Source organism: Pelodiscus sinensis, chromosome 1, assembly GCF_052426305.1.
Source record: "Pelodiscus sinensis isolate ZL-2025 chromosome 1, ASM5242630v1, whole genome shotgun sequence".
Taxonomy (NCBI): domain Eukaryota; kingdom Metazoa; phylum Chordata; order Testudines; family Trionychidae; genus Pelodiscus; species Pelodiscus sinensis.
Genome location: NC_143052.1, coordinates 131488614 through 131502070, shown reverse-complemented (window position 1 = coordinate 131502070; position 13457 = coordinate 131488614). Strand labels below are relative to the sequence as shown.

Sequence of the window (13457 nt, the reverse complement as noted above, 5' to 3'; positions counted from 1 at the left end):
AGGTACAGCCAGGGCAGGAGTACATGAACCTGGCTGGGGCAGGTCCCAGGTCCAAGTATGTCTGCCCCTTGCACTTTCTAGCCAGAGTGAGGAATGCAGCAAACTGTTCACTTCCCCCTCACTCCCTGATAAATGGAACAGCCTGCAATGTTCTTAAGTGCATTGGGAAAGTGGCTTCAGCAACCCCTGCCTTTCAATAAAGGGCACCTGGGAGGGTTAGGGGGACGGAAGAGGAGGCTTGGATTGGGGCAGTCCTAGGTGGGGGAAACAGCCAGCCCCTGGTCATCAGGCAGGGAACTGTCTTTTTTCTGTATGGTTTTATGAGAATCAATTCCATTTCAGGCACATCCAAACCCTTGCCTTGCTTTAAGTTATGATAAGAGGAAGCTGTATACCGAATTTCGTGTTCTTACTGTTTAGGAGGATTTCTTGAAAACCATTACAAACCCAAGAAATTGAGAGTTCACAATTATACTTAAGAAATTCAAAATATTAATGTAAGAAATGTACACAAAGGCATCCAATAAAAACAAAACTCCCCCTTGCAATGGCAACACAAGGGAAACATGCAAAAAAAGTCTTACACGCCTTAAAAAAAAATCAGTTTATTTTGATCTGGAAGCACAAAACCCTGAAATTACTCAATCATATGATTACTATAGGACGTTACAAGGTAGAGCTTAAGTTATATGTATGCCTGAACTGTGCATTTCTACCTCAGATAAGAAAAAACCTCAATGCATGAACTGATTCAATCACCTTCATTTTTAACACTTGATTTTTTGATGATAATTACAATACCTCAAATATTTTTAATATCCTCCCCTTATTACTCACAAACTTAATTCTGTTTTAATATAATTATAGGTCCTAGAATATTAAGAAAGTCATAACTATATTAGGAACATTGACATATCAGAATAGTTTTTTAAGACTACTTTTAAACAAAATAATATAGTAGAGGAGAAAGTAACACTATTTAAAATTTTTACTCTGCCCTCTCTATTTAAAATATTCAAGGCATCTTACAACATTTTAAAAACAAAATATATATATAAAAAATTAAAATACAAGATGTTAAGGACTAGTCGAATAGTCGACTATCCGATAAGCAAATGCTCATCGGATAGTCAGTCGACTAGTCGATCCATCCCCTTCCTGCCTCTATCACCTAAGAGGCAGCAAAGGGGGCAGAGAGGGGAGAGAAGAGGGCATACTTCAAAGCGGCAGTCCTGCACAGCTGATCCTAGGATCAGCTGTGTGGTGTTGCTCCTTTGCAAAGACGCCTTGGCGTTTCAAATTGGCAGCCCTGCACGGAGCCCTGGGTGAGCTGGAGACTCCCCAGCTTATCCTGGGCTCCACACAGCATTTCCGCGGAACCTGGGATCTGTCTGGGAAGTCCCCAACTGACCCCGGGCTCCGTGTGCCATTTCAAATTGGCAGTGCACCATGGAGTCTGAGGTCATCGGGGGACTGAGTCCCCTGCTGACCCTGGGCTCCATGAGGGTGCTTCCACTTTGAAATGCACAAGAGCCCACGCTGGGGACTCTTGTACATTTCAAAGGAGGACTGCAGAAGTGCCTATCAACTAGTTGAGTAGTCGATGGAAATTCCATAGACTACTTGACTAGTAAATTAACTGCTAGTTAACATCCTTAATATAAGGTCCCAGGGGAACGTAAAACCTCCTATTTCCGCTATCCTCAATCCAAGCAAGATTACATTGTTCATATTACCCTAGGAGAGGATTCACGAGTTAAGGTATGGAAATCAAGTAACTGTTTTATTTCTGTGAACTCCTAGATATCAAATTCCCAAAACACAGGTGGATTAAAGTACTTTGACAATTGCTCATTCTGCCCTCTCTGTTCATGCTTGAGTCATCACCCAGATGCTCTAGTCCTCCAAGGAGTCCTTCAGGAAAACCAAGTGTTACTTTATATTCTGACATTTCTGTGGTAAATATCAAGCAGATTATATTATCACAGGCTGTGTGTTTTACAGTAACTCTTTTCCACAATATAAGCCACCTTTAAGGCAAAGGATAAAATACCTCAAATGACTATACTCCTAGGACTAGATTTCTGTTCTTGGGAACAGTTCCAGTCCAAGCTTTTGTTACTACCACATTCTATCAAATTAATAATGAGCATCACATGAGTCAGAGCACATTAACCTGATGACATTCAATTAGAAGGCATGAGAGATTAATTAGAAAGCTGTTACACAGATTTTCAGGGCCACTACACAAAATTAACTCACCATGATAGTGCTTCTCATTATAAGTCTCAGTTATAGCAAACAAATAAAATAATGCAAAAGTATTAAAGGGTCCTAAAAGATATGCTAATACTAGGAATGTTAAAAATAATTTTAGTTAATAATCGTGTAACTGCACCAATTCTTAGAAGTTACATGATTATTCGATGCAGGGCAGGGCCAGCAGCCAGTACACTCCAGGTCCCAATCCTAGGGAGCCCCCTGTATTAGATGCAGTAGTGCAGGGTGGCTGGTGGGAGCTGGTTTAAAAATCCCTCTTCTGATACAGAGGCGACAGGCGGGAGCTAGTTTTTAAACCAAATCCTACACACATTGGCTCCTGCCTAACACTCCACACTGCTGACTTTGTATTAGAGGCATCAGCACAAGGTGGCACACGGCTCCCCTGTGTGCTCTTCATTTATAACTTGGACCAGCGGGCTGAGACTGAGCTAGCCTGCCAGTCCAAGTTTTAATGCACAGCACCTGGGGAAGGCGGGGACAGGAAGAGATTTGTTGTGGCTAACAGTCCTGTAGCCAGAGTTTATAGGTTAAATGGTTATCCATCTAGCCACTAACATCGCTAGCTAATACTACTATCAGGCCCATAACATATCAGTCATTGGTCAGAGACTACTTCAATAAGATTTCATAACCCTAGGAATAACTAAGATTTTGGCTTTATCTATCTTGAAGTCATTTCTGTTATTAAAATAAAATATACCATACAGGTCATACTACTGTGAATGAGGTTACAGGTGTTGCTCTCTACAGAAAATACACTACTGCCTTTTATTTGAGTTTCAACTGCGACACTTCTTGAAAGAGCTCTTTATTAAAATGGTTGCTCTTTATTAAAATATAGTACTTACTGTTAAAGTCACTACTCTTGCTTTGGGATTACGAACAGAAGGTCCTGCTGAAACATAATCTGTTGTGTCAATTTCAATAGGAAAATGCTGCTCGCATTTCTCATCACTGTCCAATACAGTTGGCCACTCCGTGCAGAAATCTAAGCAATACAAAAGTCAAGTAATACTGTGATCCTTCTGCTAAGAACAGTTTTTATAAATTTACTCTATTTAGAACTAAGATTTCATATTGTATATGGAAACCACATTTCCTTGCACAATGGAAACAGCAAGGCTGTTAATTGGCTTAAAACCACCAGTACAACAATATTTCTTCACTTCTGAAATCAGCTCATCTATATGCTAGCTAGAAGAAGTTGTTTCAGATATTCAGAAGACAAAATGGGCTTTGCATCATCCTCAAAGTTAACAGCAGAGCTGGGCGGGAAACTATTTTCCCATTTCAAAAGTATTTGAGAACTTACTTATGCAGGTCAAACCTCTCTATTTGGGCAACATTTGTGGTCTGGCATAATTCTAGTTAGCCAGATGTCCACTTATCATTGGTGTGGTCAAATTTCCTGTGGTCCCATAAGTACAACTACCAGTCCTGGCTCTTAGTATTCTGTGCTGTTGTTCAGTGCTAATTTACCCCTAAATGTCTTCTAAGAGCCCAGTAAGCAGTGAGAGTGCCTCTTTTCTATACACAGAGGATTCCCCCCTTGAAATGTCTTTATTGATCTCAGAGGTAGGGAACAGAAGCATGGAGCTCTCAAGTAACCAGGTTTTAAACTATTTAGGGATCTATAAATTTAAAACCAGTTCAAATTCCAGCTGGAAACTTATTGGAAGAGATTCTACATCACCAGTATAACATGCTCTGACATGAAATTCCACCTATGAAGGAACTGCTACATCCTGCATTAGCTCTAATTTTCAATCAATTTAAAGCTGTGGAACCAACAGAAAATAATGCAGTAACCAATTTTAAACTGACAGACATGGATATCTATGGGAAGATCTTTCTGGAAGAAAATAGGTTGCACTTCTCAAAAAGCAAAAAACCCAACCCCCCAAAACAACTAATGCACATACACTAAAAACCAAAAAAAACCCAACAACCAACCAACCCACCCCCCAAAAACAAAAACCCACTCTTGGCCTTAGTCATTATTTGAGCATCCAAGAATATTGTTACATTTTATCTGCTGCACAATCCCACCTGGAAAATTTATACAATAGATCTCAACTCTTCCAAATATTTTTCTCAGGCCTAACAGCTGTATAGTTGAATTGGGACAGTTAAATCAGTGTAACTCACACTGTGTGAATGTCATACCAGAAAAGGGTTATCGTTTTTAAAAAATATACACCCCAACCAACAGTATTACTGCAACAAAACACTGTACATAAACAAAGTCCTAGCCTTCTATAGACTTGAGTCATATCTGAGCCCCATTCTCATAGAGATATTTAATTATCCATTTCCCTGCATAAATGAGCTCAACACACGAGCAAAGCAATCTCACTAGCATAGGGTATGCCTGCACACAATTTTTATTTTGGGAGAAGGATGCAAATAGTGCTATGCATTTGCATACTTCCTCCGGGTTTTTGTTTCCGGAAGACGCTCTTCCAGTATTTACCCACATCTACACGTGGTCAAATTTTGAAATAAACCCCTATTTCAAAGACCCCTGTAAACCTAATTGTAGGAGGAATAAGGAGTCTTTGAAATAGGGGTTTATTTCAAAATTCAGCCACGTGTAGACACAGGTAAATATCAGAAGAGCATCTTCCAAAAAAACACCTTGGAGGAAGTATGCAAATGTGCACTGCTATTTGCATCCTTCTCCCAAAATAAAAATTGTGTGTGGACATACCCATACTGAATACATCACAACCCAGAGCAACTCATTAAGCCTCCCAGTGGCCTGTTTTCTTGAGAAAACAAACCATAACTCTCTGAGAGAGTTGGAAAAAAATATATAGACTCATGTGAAATAAGCCATATTAATCAATGGGACAAAAATGGTACTGGAAAATACTGAGAGATAAATCTGACAAGCAGCCAGTTTTGTACGTGGGTCTTCCTATCCTGCCACACTGTGGTGTAATTATTTACCAGGATAGTTTCAGTGGAAAATTTAAGCTGTTTTAAAGAAAAGATAAAACTCACCTTTAAGAGCTGCACAATGTTTTTTAATTGCTGGGGGAGTCAGATGGAGAAAGTTGGGGATCTGAAATAAATAATTTTGATTTTTTGTAACACCTTTGCTCATAAATTAACTACTGCGTAAACTTAAAATTGAAGGCACTCTTGACTAGACAATAACTTGATGAATAAACAAAGGCTGACTACGCTTTTACTATTTATTCTCTTTAAACAAAGTTTGTGATGGGAGATTGCAATGAGAGAAGTAAACAAGTTTCCCGTCTCACTTCTACCCTAGCACGTTTTATTGATATTAGTAAATTATGAAACTAAAGCACCAGGACCAGACCTTAAATACATGCAAGTTTAAGGAATCATAGGAATTAAACTGATATAGCTCATCTAATTCACTTCATTTGCTACTTGGGTGCAGTTATATTATATTTATCACACAATATATTTAACAAGTATGAAGTGCTCTCTGGAAAAATCAAGCCATACTGCAAATCATTGGTCTTGGGAGAGTTGGAATAAGACTAAGTTATACAAAAAGACTAGTGTGATTTGTCCTACCTTTATTAGCTCCAAATTGCCTTCTTTTGGTGGAGGTACTCCTCTCTTCACAGGATAGCCCATTCGTATGGGAAGAGGGACTGAAGAAGGATTAAATGCTGCTGCAGTTGGATAAACACTACTCCAATCCTGATCAACAGCCATCTTTTCAGTTCTAGGAGTTCCTGGCTAAAGAAATTATAAGTGATGCTAATTAGATGGGGGGGGGGGGGGGGGGGGGGGGGGGGGGGGGGGGGGGGGGTCAGTATCATTAAAAGTCAAAGTGAAGGATGTTGTCAGGAATAATTGAGTGGTTATAGGACAGTAACTTCCAGGGATGCTTTTTGCTAAGGTTACTGTTGCGTTTTAAGAAAAGATACTTTTGTGGTAAGTGTTTCCTAAATTCCCTTTCAAATGTAGAGCATGTGTTCTATCATACAAACATATCATTTTTAATCAAACTACATTCACAACGTTATAGAAAAAAAAACTAGGTTCACTCTAAGAAAGTCTCTCTTTAACCTGAGGTATTGTGCGCGCTCATCTGATTTCAAATCTTCAAATGTAAAAAGTGAAGATGAGTCAAACTCAAATAATATTCTATATCACATTTTATTTCATTCTGGGAAAAGTTTAAAGGTGACATGCAAAGGAATTTTAAAAAAGAAAAACCCTTTGTGGTTTCCTTATGAAGTTCTCAGAAAGGTTCTTCCTCTTCTCTTCCCCTCTCCTCCTCTCCCCTCCCTTCACTTGTATTCTAAAAGTATTAGGAAAGTTAAGTCTGGTCTCCCCAAGTTTTGTTATAAGTTCATAAACATGACCAAGTAATCTTAAACGTGAGCTCTTTGGGACAGATTTTGAAAGCTATTTAGGTGTCTAAAGATTCAGATAGACACACCGTCGGCACTCTGAAAAGTCCCAAGACTACATTCCCATAGAACCATCTAGAATCAGGAGTTAATTAAAATACAGAAAATTTAACTGATGTCCACTTGATTTTTTTAAACACTTGTTTTAGACCACAATATCCCCAAAGTGGTTTGGGTGTAGAATTAATTATATATTATTTGTACTGTAATAGTGCCCCAGGAGTTCCAATCATGAATCAGGGACCCCCTGTGTCAAGCACCATACAAACATAATAAAGAGACCACCCCGCCTCAAAGAACTTACTATGTCACTGGAAAGATGAGACAAATGGATACAAACAGAAAAAAGAGCATGGAATAACAATGAGAATACTGGCCACCAATGCTCCTGCTAACCCATCCATGTGCTTAATACATTTTGTTATATCATATGTACCGAAACATGTGCGGACATGCACCATGCTGCTGGCTGTGGGCACTGTGCTAGTCAGGTGGACAGCTTTTGAATCTTTCCCGGATGGCTGTCGAAGCACTGTTTACAGGGAATACTGCTGGTCACCATAAAACTCAAGAGGTCACAACTGTGTCAACCTCATGACACAAAAGAGATTAAGAAGATTTGAAGGCCACCGATGAAGTGGCTAAGCACATATTTATATAGGGAGTTCTTTCCTTGCATGAAAAGCAGCTTGGAAGAAAGCTTGAATTCACTTTCAAAAATTTAAACAGAGGGGTGATGTAGGCCACCATCACTTGCAAAGCAGATGTAGAATTCTGTACCTCAGCAGATACTATAAGACGGGATAAGAAAAGCCCATGAAAAGCGTTAAAAATGAAGACAAAAAAATTACACTTGATGCTGTGCAGAAGGGGAAGCCAGCAGGAGGACACAGAGAAGGTGTTCTGATAAATCAACAATATGATCTTCGCAGCATTGTTTCCAATGGATTACGGCACTGGTCATAACTCCACTGTTAACGGTGAGTTTATCCTTGTTTTGTATGAAAAACACAATGTATCCTCATGATCTTAACACCCTTATTCTGAGCACAGAACAAATTCTTAGAATGTATTTACTTTGAATTAAAAACTTAAAAACAAACAAGGCCAATGTGACAGAGATAACCCAATAAACCACCACAGGCTCTAGAGAGTTTGCATTCTACAACTCTATCGGTTGTAATGATTGAGTAGTAGGAATGAGACTGGACTCTAGAGATGTAAACGGGTAACCGGTTACCGATTGATCCTTACCAATAACTAGCTGGCCAGCAGTCAATTGCAAATTAATCTCCAGATTCACCAGTGTACGTTGGCTGCTTTACATTGCTCTGCTTTATAAAGCAGCTGTAGAATCTGCTTAACTGGCTGCTGTATTCTGGCTGCTTTGGTATGTCAAAGAGTCTGCCCTTAAGAAGGTGTGTGTGTATAAAGTTTTGCAAGCTATACTATATAGATATCTTTGGATTTCTGATTATTTCATGATTTTTTTGTCTGGGAATTTCCTGTGTTTTTCAAAATAAAAAAAGCATGATCAGGCAGAGTTACTGTTGAGAGTATACATCCGGGCTACATCTACACTGCGCATTCTTGTGCAAGAAGATATGCAAATGAGGTGCAGCAATGAATATCGCCACACCTCATTTGCGTACTTAGTGAACCACTATTTTTGCGCAAGAAGGAGCTGGCTACACTACTCCTTCTTGCGCAAAAACCCCCCTCTAGCACAGGAGCCATTCTGCTGCTTATTTTCAGGAAGAACGGCTACTGCACAAGAGGGGGGTTTTGCACAAGAAGGAGCCGTGTAGACAGATCCTTTATGAGCAAAAGCCCCTTGTGCAAAATGGCGGCTCATTAGGTATGCAAATGAGGTGTGACGACATTCATCGCCACGCCTCATTTGCATATATTTTTGCACAAGAATGCACAGTGTAGACATAGCCCCTGTAGTTTACTGTCAAAGACAGGACAGTTAATGTAATTATCTTAAAATCAAGTTCTACAAATACAGACAACTCAGAATAAAGGTCACACTTCAACACATATGGATTTATTTTAAGTGTAATCTTAACTCTGAGTACCTTGGGTAGGCAATGCATGCACTCAATACAATTACATCTAGGCTACGTCTAGACTTATGGATTCCTCAGCATAACATCTCTGCAACACATCCCTTCTAGGAATGTCAATGAGCAGGGTTCGCCAAACCGCAGTGAGCCCCGCTCGCCAGCCACGCTGTCCGGCAAGCTGTGCATGCACAGATCGTTCTGCGCATGCACGGATCGCCATGGGTGAGTAGACTGCATTATTTGTCGAGCCCTGTCAATGAGTAATCAACTAGATGATTAACCGATAAACCTAGGCTAATCAGTTAATCTTGTTGACTACTTGCATCCTCCCCTTCCCTCCCCACCGCCTCTGTATCAGCGGCAAGGCAGGGGAGGGCGAAGCAGGAGCAGGGGGAGGGTAGAGGTAGAGGAGGCCACTGTGAAGCAGCCTCTATCCGAAGTGGGTCCGAGCTCACTGAAGACAGAGGCTGCTCCACCTCCCACAGAGGGGCCCCTGTCTGCCTCAAACCTGGGCACACCGCATGCAGAGGCTGCTTCATGGCAGTAGCTCTTGTCTGTGGTGGGCCTGGCTCTTACTACATTTAAAAGGCAGAGGTCCAGGAGTCCAGGACTCAGTGCAAGCTGGGACAGCCCAGTCCTGGTTTGTGCGTTGTCCTGGACCTCCCCCCACTGTGGCTCTGCATTTTAAATGTAGTAAGAGCTGGGCTGCCTGCACACCCAGCTCCTACTACATTTAATCTGCACAGTTGCAGTGGGGCCCCTTACCAACTCATCATGTAGTCAGTTGCTACAAATTGTATCAACTACATGATTAAATCAATTACTCGCTTCTTAACATCCTTAATATAAATCACAATTAAAACTGGTAATTTAAGTCACTGATTTGAATAAATCTTCTTTGCTGTAACACAGGCAAAGCCATTTCATTTTTCTCCTTCAAATCCCTCCTTGAAACTCTTGGCCTTGATGCCTACAAAAATCTCAACCCAAGACAGGCTCCTGGTGTGCTGAAACTGCTGCCTATCCTGTTGACCAAAAGCATTTCATAGTTTCCTTGTACTCCCATGACTATCTGCAGGGCTCGCCAAACCGCAGCAAGCCCCGCTCGCCAGCCGCGCTGTCCTGCGATCTGAGCATGCACAGATCGTTCTGCACATGCGCAGATCGCCCGAACCCGGCTCTTCTGGGTTGCAATCTACTCGCCACAGGCGAGTAGACTGCATTATTTGTCGAGCCCTGACTATCTGGATCCATTTGTCATCTTATGATTAGATTGTAAAATATTTGCAATTGGGACAGTTAATGCTTACATTACAGATTGAACGTCCCAAAGCCAGGACTCTTTGGTCCAGCAACATAAGTGGTCTGGTAGGACCATGGATTTTGCTGGACTAAAGAGCACTGGAAAGGGAGCTAGCCAGGAGTTCCACTAGGACTGCAGAGTCCCAGCTGGGCTGGTAGTGGTAGGGAGCCCCAGTGAGTGGTAGGAAGCCTCCCAATGAGAGAGGGGATAGCAACCCCATATCCAGGAACTCAGGAAGCCCCAGAGGCAGCAGGGCAGGCAATGGCCAGAGAACCCAGCAGCACTGAGAGCCCCCAGCCCAGAGAGGAGTTCGGGAGCAGAGCTGGAGGTCAGCAGAACAGCACTGACAACCTCTGGTCCAGCAAACTCACCAGCTTGGGACTCCTCAGGTCCCAAAGGTGCCAAACCAGGGAGGTCCAACTATACTAAAATACATACAAACTCTTCAAAGTCTTGCAGGTAAGTTCAATGCAAACATTTTCATGTCTTACCTCTCGTTTATTTTTTGCAATTTGTGGGGTCCTACTTCTTCTCCATGCTGCAGGAAAGAAAAAATAGTATCTGCAGTAAGACTTAAGCAGCATTAGCAAATATTAGGGTTGTTAAAATGTGTTCAGGCTAGTATTTGTGTAACCACTCAAAAAATTTGGGGTTACATGCAGGGGCAGTAGTTGGATCCTCAGGAGCCAGGGCATACAAGGTGTCAGGTTTGCTGCCCACCTCCCCCCCACTTCCTTGCTGTGTCTGACACAGAGGCAGTGGTGTGTGGGGGAGAGACAGCTCCCCAGGAACCGGTAAAATGTACCGGTTAACTCGTAAATGGTGGGGGCTGGAGCAACTCCCTGCCAGCCGCGCCCAGAGGGTTGCTCCAGCCCCACAGGAGCTAGTCTCATATGGAGCAGCCCCTGTTCGCAGAGGCCTGGGAACCCCTCAGGCAAGGGCCGCTGCGGTGCCCGGACTAGTTTCTGCCACCAGGGGGCGTCCAGGCCAGCGCTGGCCAGGGCTGTTCCAGCAGGGGCTGGCAAATGGGAGCCGGCGGCAGCCTCACTATGGGAGCCACGTGGGCTGCAGCAGGGCAGGAACGCCCCGCCCCCGATCCGATACCTGGCAACCGTTAGACTGAGCCCCCGGGGTTCTACACCCCCCCACTTCCCTCGGCGGCCACACAGCGAGAAGGGGCGGGGCGAGTAGAGCGCTGCCAGGGCGTGTCCGGCGGAGGCGCCACCCCCCCCCCCCCACTCGAGACTCGACCCCGGCCCCAGCGCGGCCAGGGGGGGGCGGGGCCCCGCTCAGCTCTCACCTTCTCTCTGCCTGGGCCCCCCGCTCCCCACAGCCAGGGCAGTGGAATAAGCCGATGCTCCGAGGAGCGGCCTGGGTCCCGCGGCCAGAGCCCCGCAAAGCCGGGGCAGCACCGGCCGGGCGCAGGAGGACAGGCAGCCACTGGCGGCCGCCATGTTCGCAGCTCCCACACGCGCACTCCGAACAGCGCAAAGTCACGGAAGCCGCGATAGGCCACGCCGATTAGGCGAAGCGCCGGGGCGAATAGCGGGAGGGCGAGGCGCGCGCGCTGATCTTGAGTTAGTGTCTGGAGCTGGCAGAGCCGCGCGCTATGGCTGCGGAGGGGCCTCGCTCTGGAAAGGTGCCAGGAGGGTAATTGTGTGGGGGGTTTCTGAGAGGTAGGGAGAAAAGTAGGAGAAGTGCCCAGCACCAATAATGAACATTTCATAATAACCTTTGTGGAGCAGTAACCAATGGGCACTGGCAGCGAAGCGTTCCCTTAAAAGGGGACTAAAAAGAAAGAAGGGAGAAGAGCAGCAAAAGTGGTGCTATGGCCAGTGAGGGGTAGGCCCCTGCCCTTTGCACTGTCATTAAGCACATGCAGCTGCACCCACTCCCTGTCGCCAGTCTTCATGCTTTTACATTAAAGCCCCGACTCTCGGATTCATGTGAACACTGGAGAATCTTTGCTTTCAGAGTTTTTTGTTTGGTTGGTTTTTTATTTGTTTTCTAAAGCTATGGAAGAAAGTTTGAAAACATAGCCTAAGACAGGGGGTTTCCAACCTTTTTAAGCACAAGATCACTTTTTGAATTTGTCAGTCCAGGAGCTACCTCAAACACAAATACTCTTCCCCACCCTTTTGCCGAGGCCCTGCCCCTGCCCCACCGTTGCTGAGGACCCACCTGCCTCACTCTGTGAGGATGGGGTACAAGGGAGAGGAACAGAGAAACATCAATGCCCCCTTGCCTCTGTCTCCCCCACCTTGCACAACAAGCAGGAGGCTCCCAGGGAGTGGCTTTGGGCAGAAGCAGCAGGGCAGTGAGGGGGAGGGGTAGATGAAGTGCAGACACTTGATAGCCTCCCAGCCAAACCAGTCAGGATCACCTGTCAGAGGCTCCAAGATGGACTGGTAAATCCCGATTGACTGGTTGGTGACTGGCCTAAGAGAACTCTAAAAAGTTCACAATGCAGATAGCATGTAAAGAGCACCCCAAGGCTGTGTCTAGACTGGCAAGTTTTTCCGGAAAATCAGCCGCTTTTCCAGAAAAACTTGCCAGCTGTCTACACTGGCCGCTTGAATTTCCGCAAAAGCACTGACGATCTCATGTAAGATCGTCAGTGCTTTTCTGGAAATACTATGCTGCTCCCGTTTGGGCAAAAGTCTTTTTCCGAAAGACTTTTGCGCAAAAGGGCCAGTGTAGACAGCACAGTACTGTTTTCCGCAAAAAAGCCCCAATCGCGAAAATGGCGATCGGGGCTTTTTTGCAGAAAAGCACATCTAGATTGGCCACAGACGCTTTTCCGCAAAAAGTGCTTTTGTGGAAAAGCGTCCTGCCAATCTACATGCTCTTTTCCGAAAATGCTTTTAATGGAAAACTTTTCCGTTAAAAGCATTTCCGGAAAATCATGCTAGTGTAGACGTAGCCCAAATGTATTAATCTGCAAGCTCCTGGGGTTTTTTTGGGGGGGAGGGTCTTCAACTAGGGACCTTAGAAGAAATGCAAAGCTTGTCATTCAGCAACCTATAGGCTGTGGTGCTACTCTTATTTGTGTTTATCTGTACTTCTACAGTGTGTCCATTAGTTTGACATATGCAAATCATGAGACTGGCTTTAAAACCATGAGGCTTTTAAAAATATTTTGTACAGCCTTTGCTTCTTGCCTTTTGGTTTCTGGGTCCTTAAGAGACATTTATATGTTGGGTCATTTTTGCAAGCTTTTTTCCACAGTCATAAAAATTATAATCTTGGGGGAGGGGACTTCCTCATGAGTGAAAAATGGGGTTCACACATTTTCATAACTCAGAAATCTATGCTTTGAGAACACCAGTGACTAAAAGTGTTAGCAATATTGTGAAGTTGTTGGTTCAACTAGTTATAGGCCCATTTTAAGGCACAGTT

At 43.8% G+C, this 13457-nt stretch overlaps 1 protein-coding gene across 1 annotated transcript in view; it reads right to left on the bottom strand.

Moving 5' to 3' along the window:
• Positions 1 to 11557, bottom strand: part of MRPS35 (mitochondrial ribosomal protein S35) — a 34672-nt gene extending 23115 nt beyond the window's left edge. Inside the window, exons 1-5 of the mRNA XM_006121804.4 lie at positions 11359 to 11557; positions 10550 to 10596; positions 5839 to 6006; positions 5290 to 5350; positions 3132 to 3271 (exon numbers count right to left, since the gene is read on the bottom strand). Of these exons, the coding sequence (XP_006121866.4) occupies positions 3132 to 3271; positions 5290 to 5350; positions 5839 to 6006; positions 10550 to 10596; positions 11359 to 11512 (570 nt within the window). The 5' untranslated portion in view covers positions 11513 to 11557. The remainder of the gene's footprint in view (positions 1 to 3131; positions 3272 to 5289; positions 5351 to 5838; positions 6007 to 10549; positions 10597 to 11358) is intronic.
• Between the last annotated feature and the right edge of the window lie 1900 nt (positions 11558 to 13457).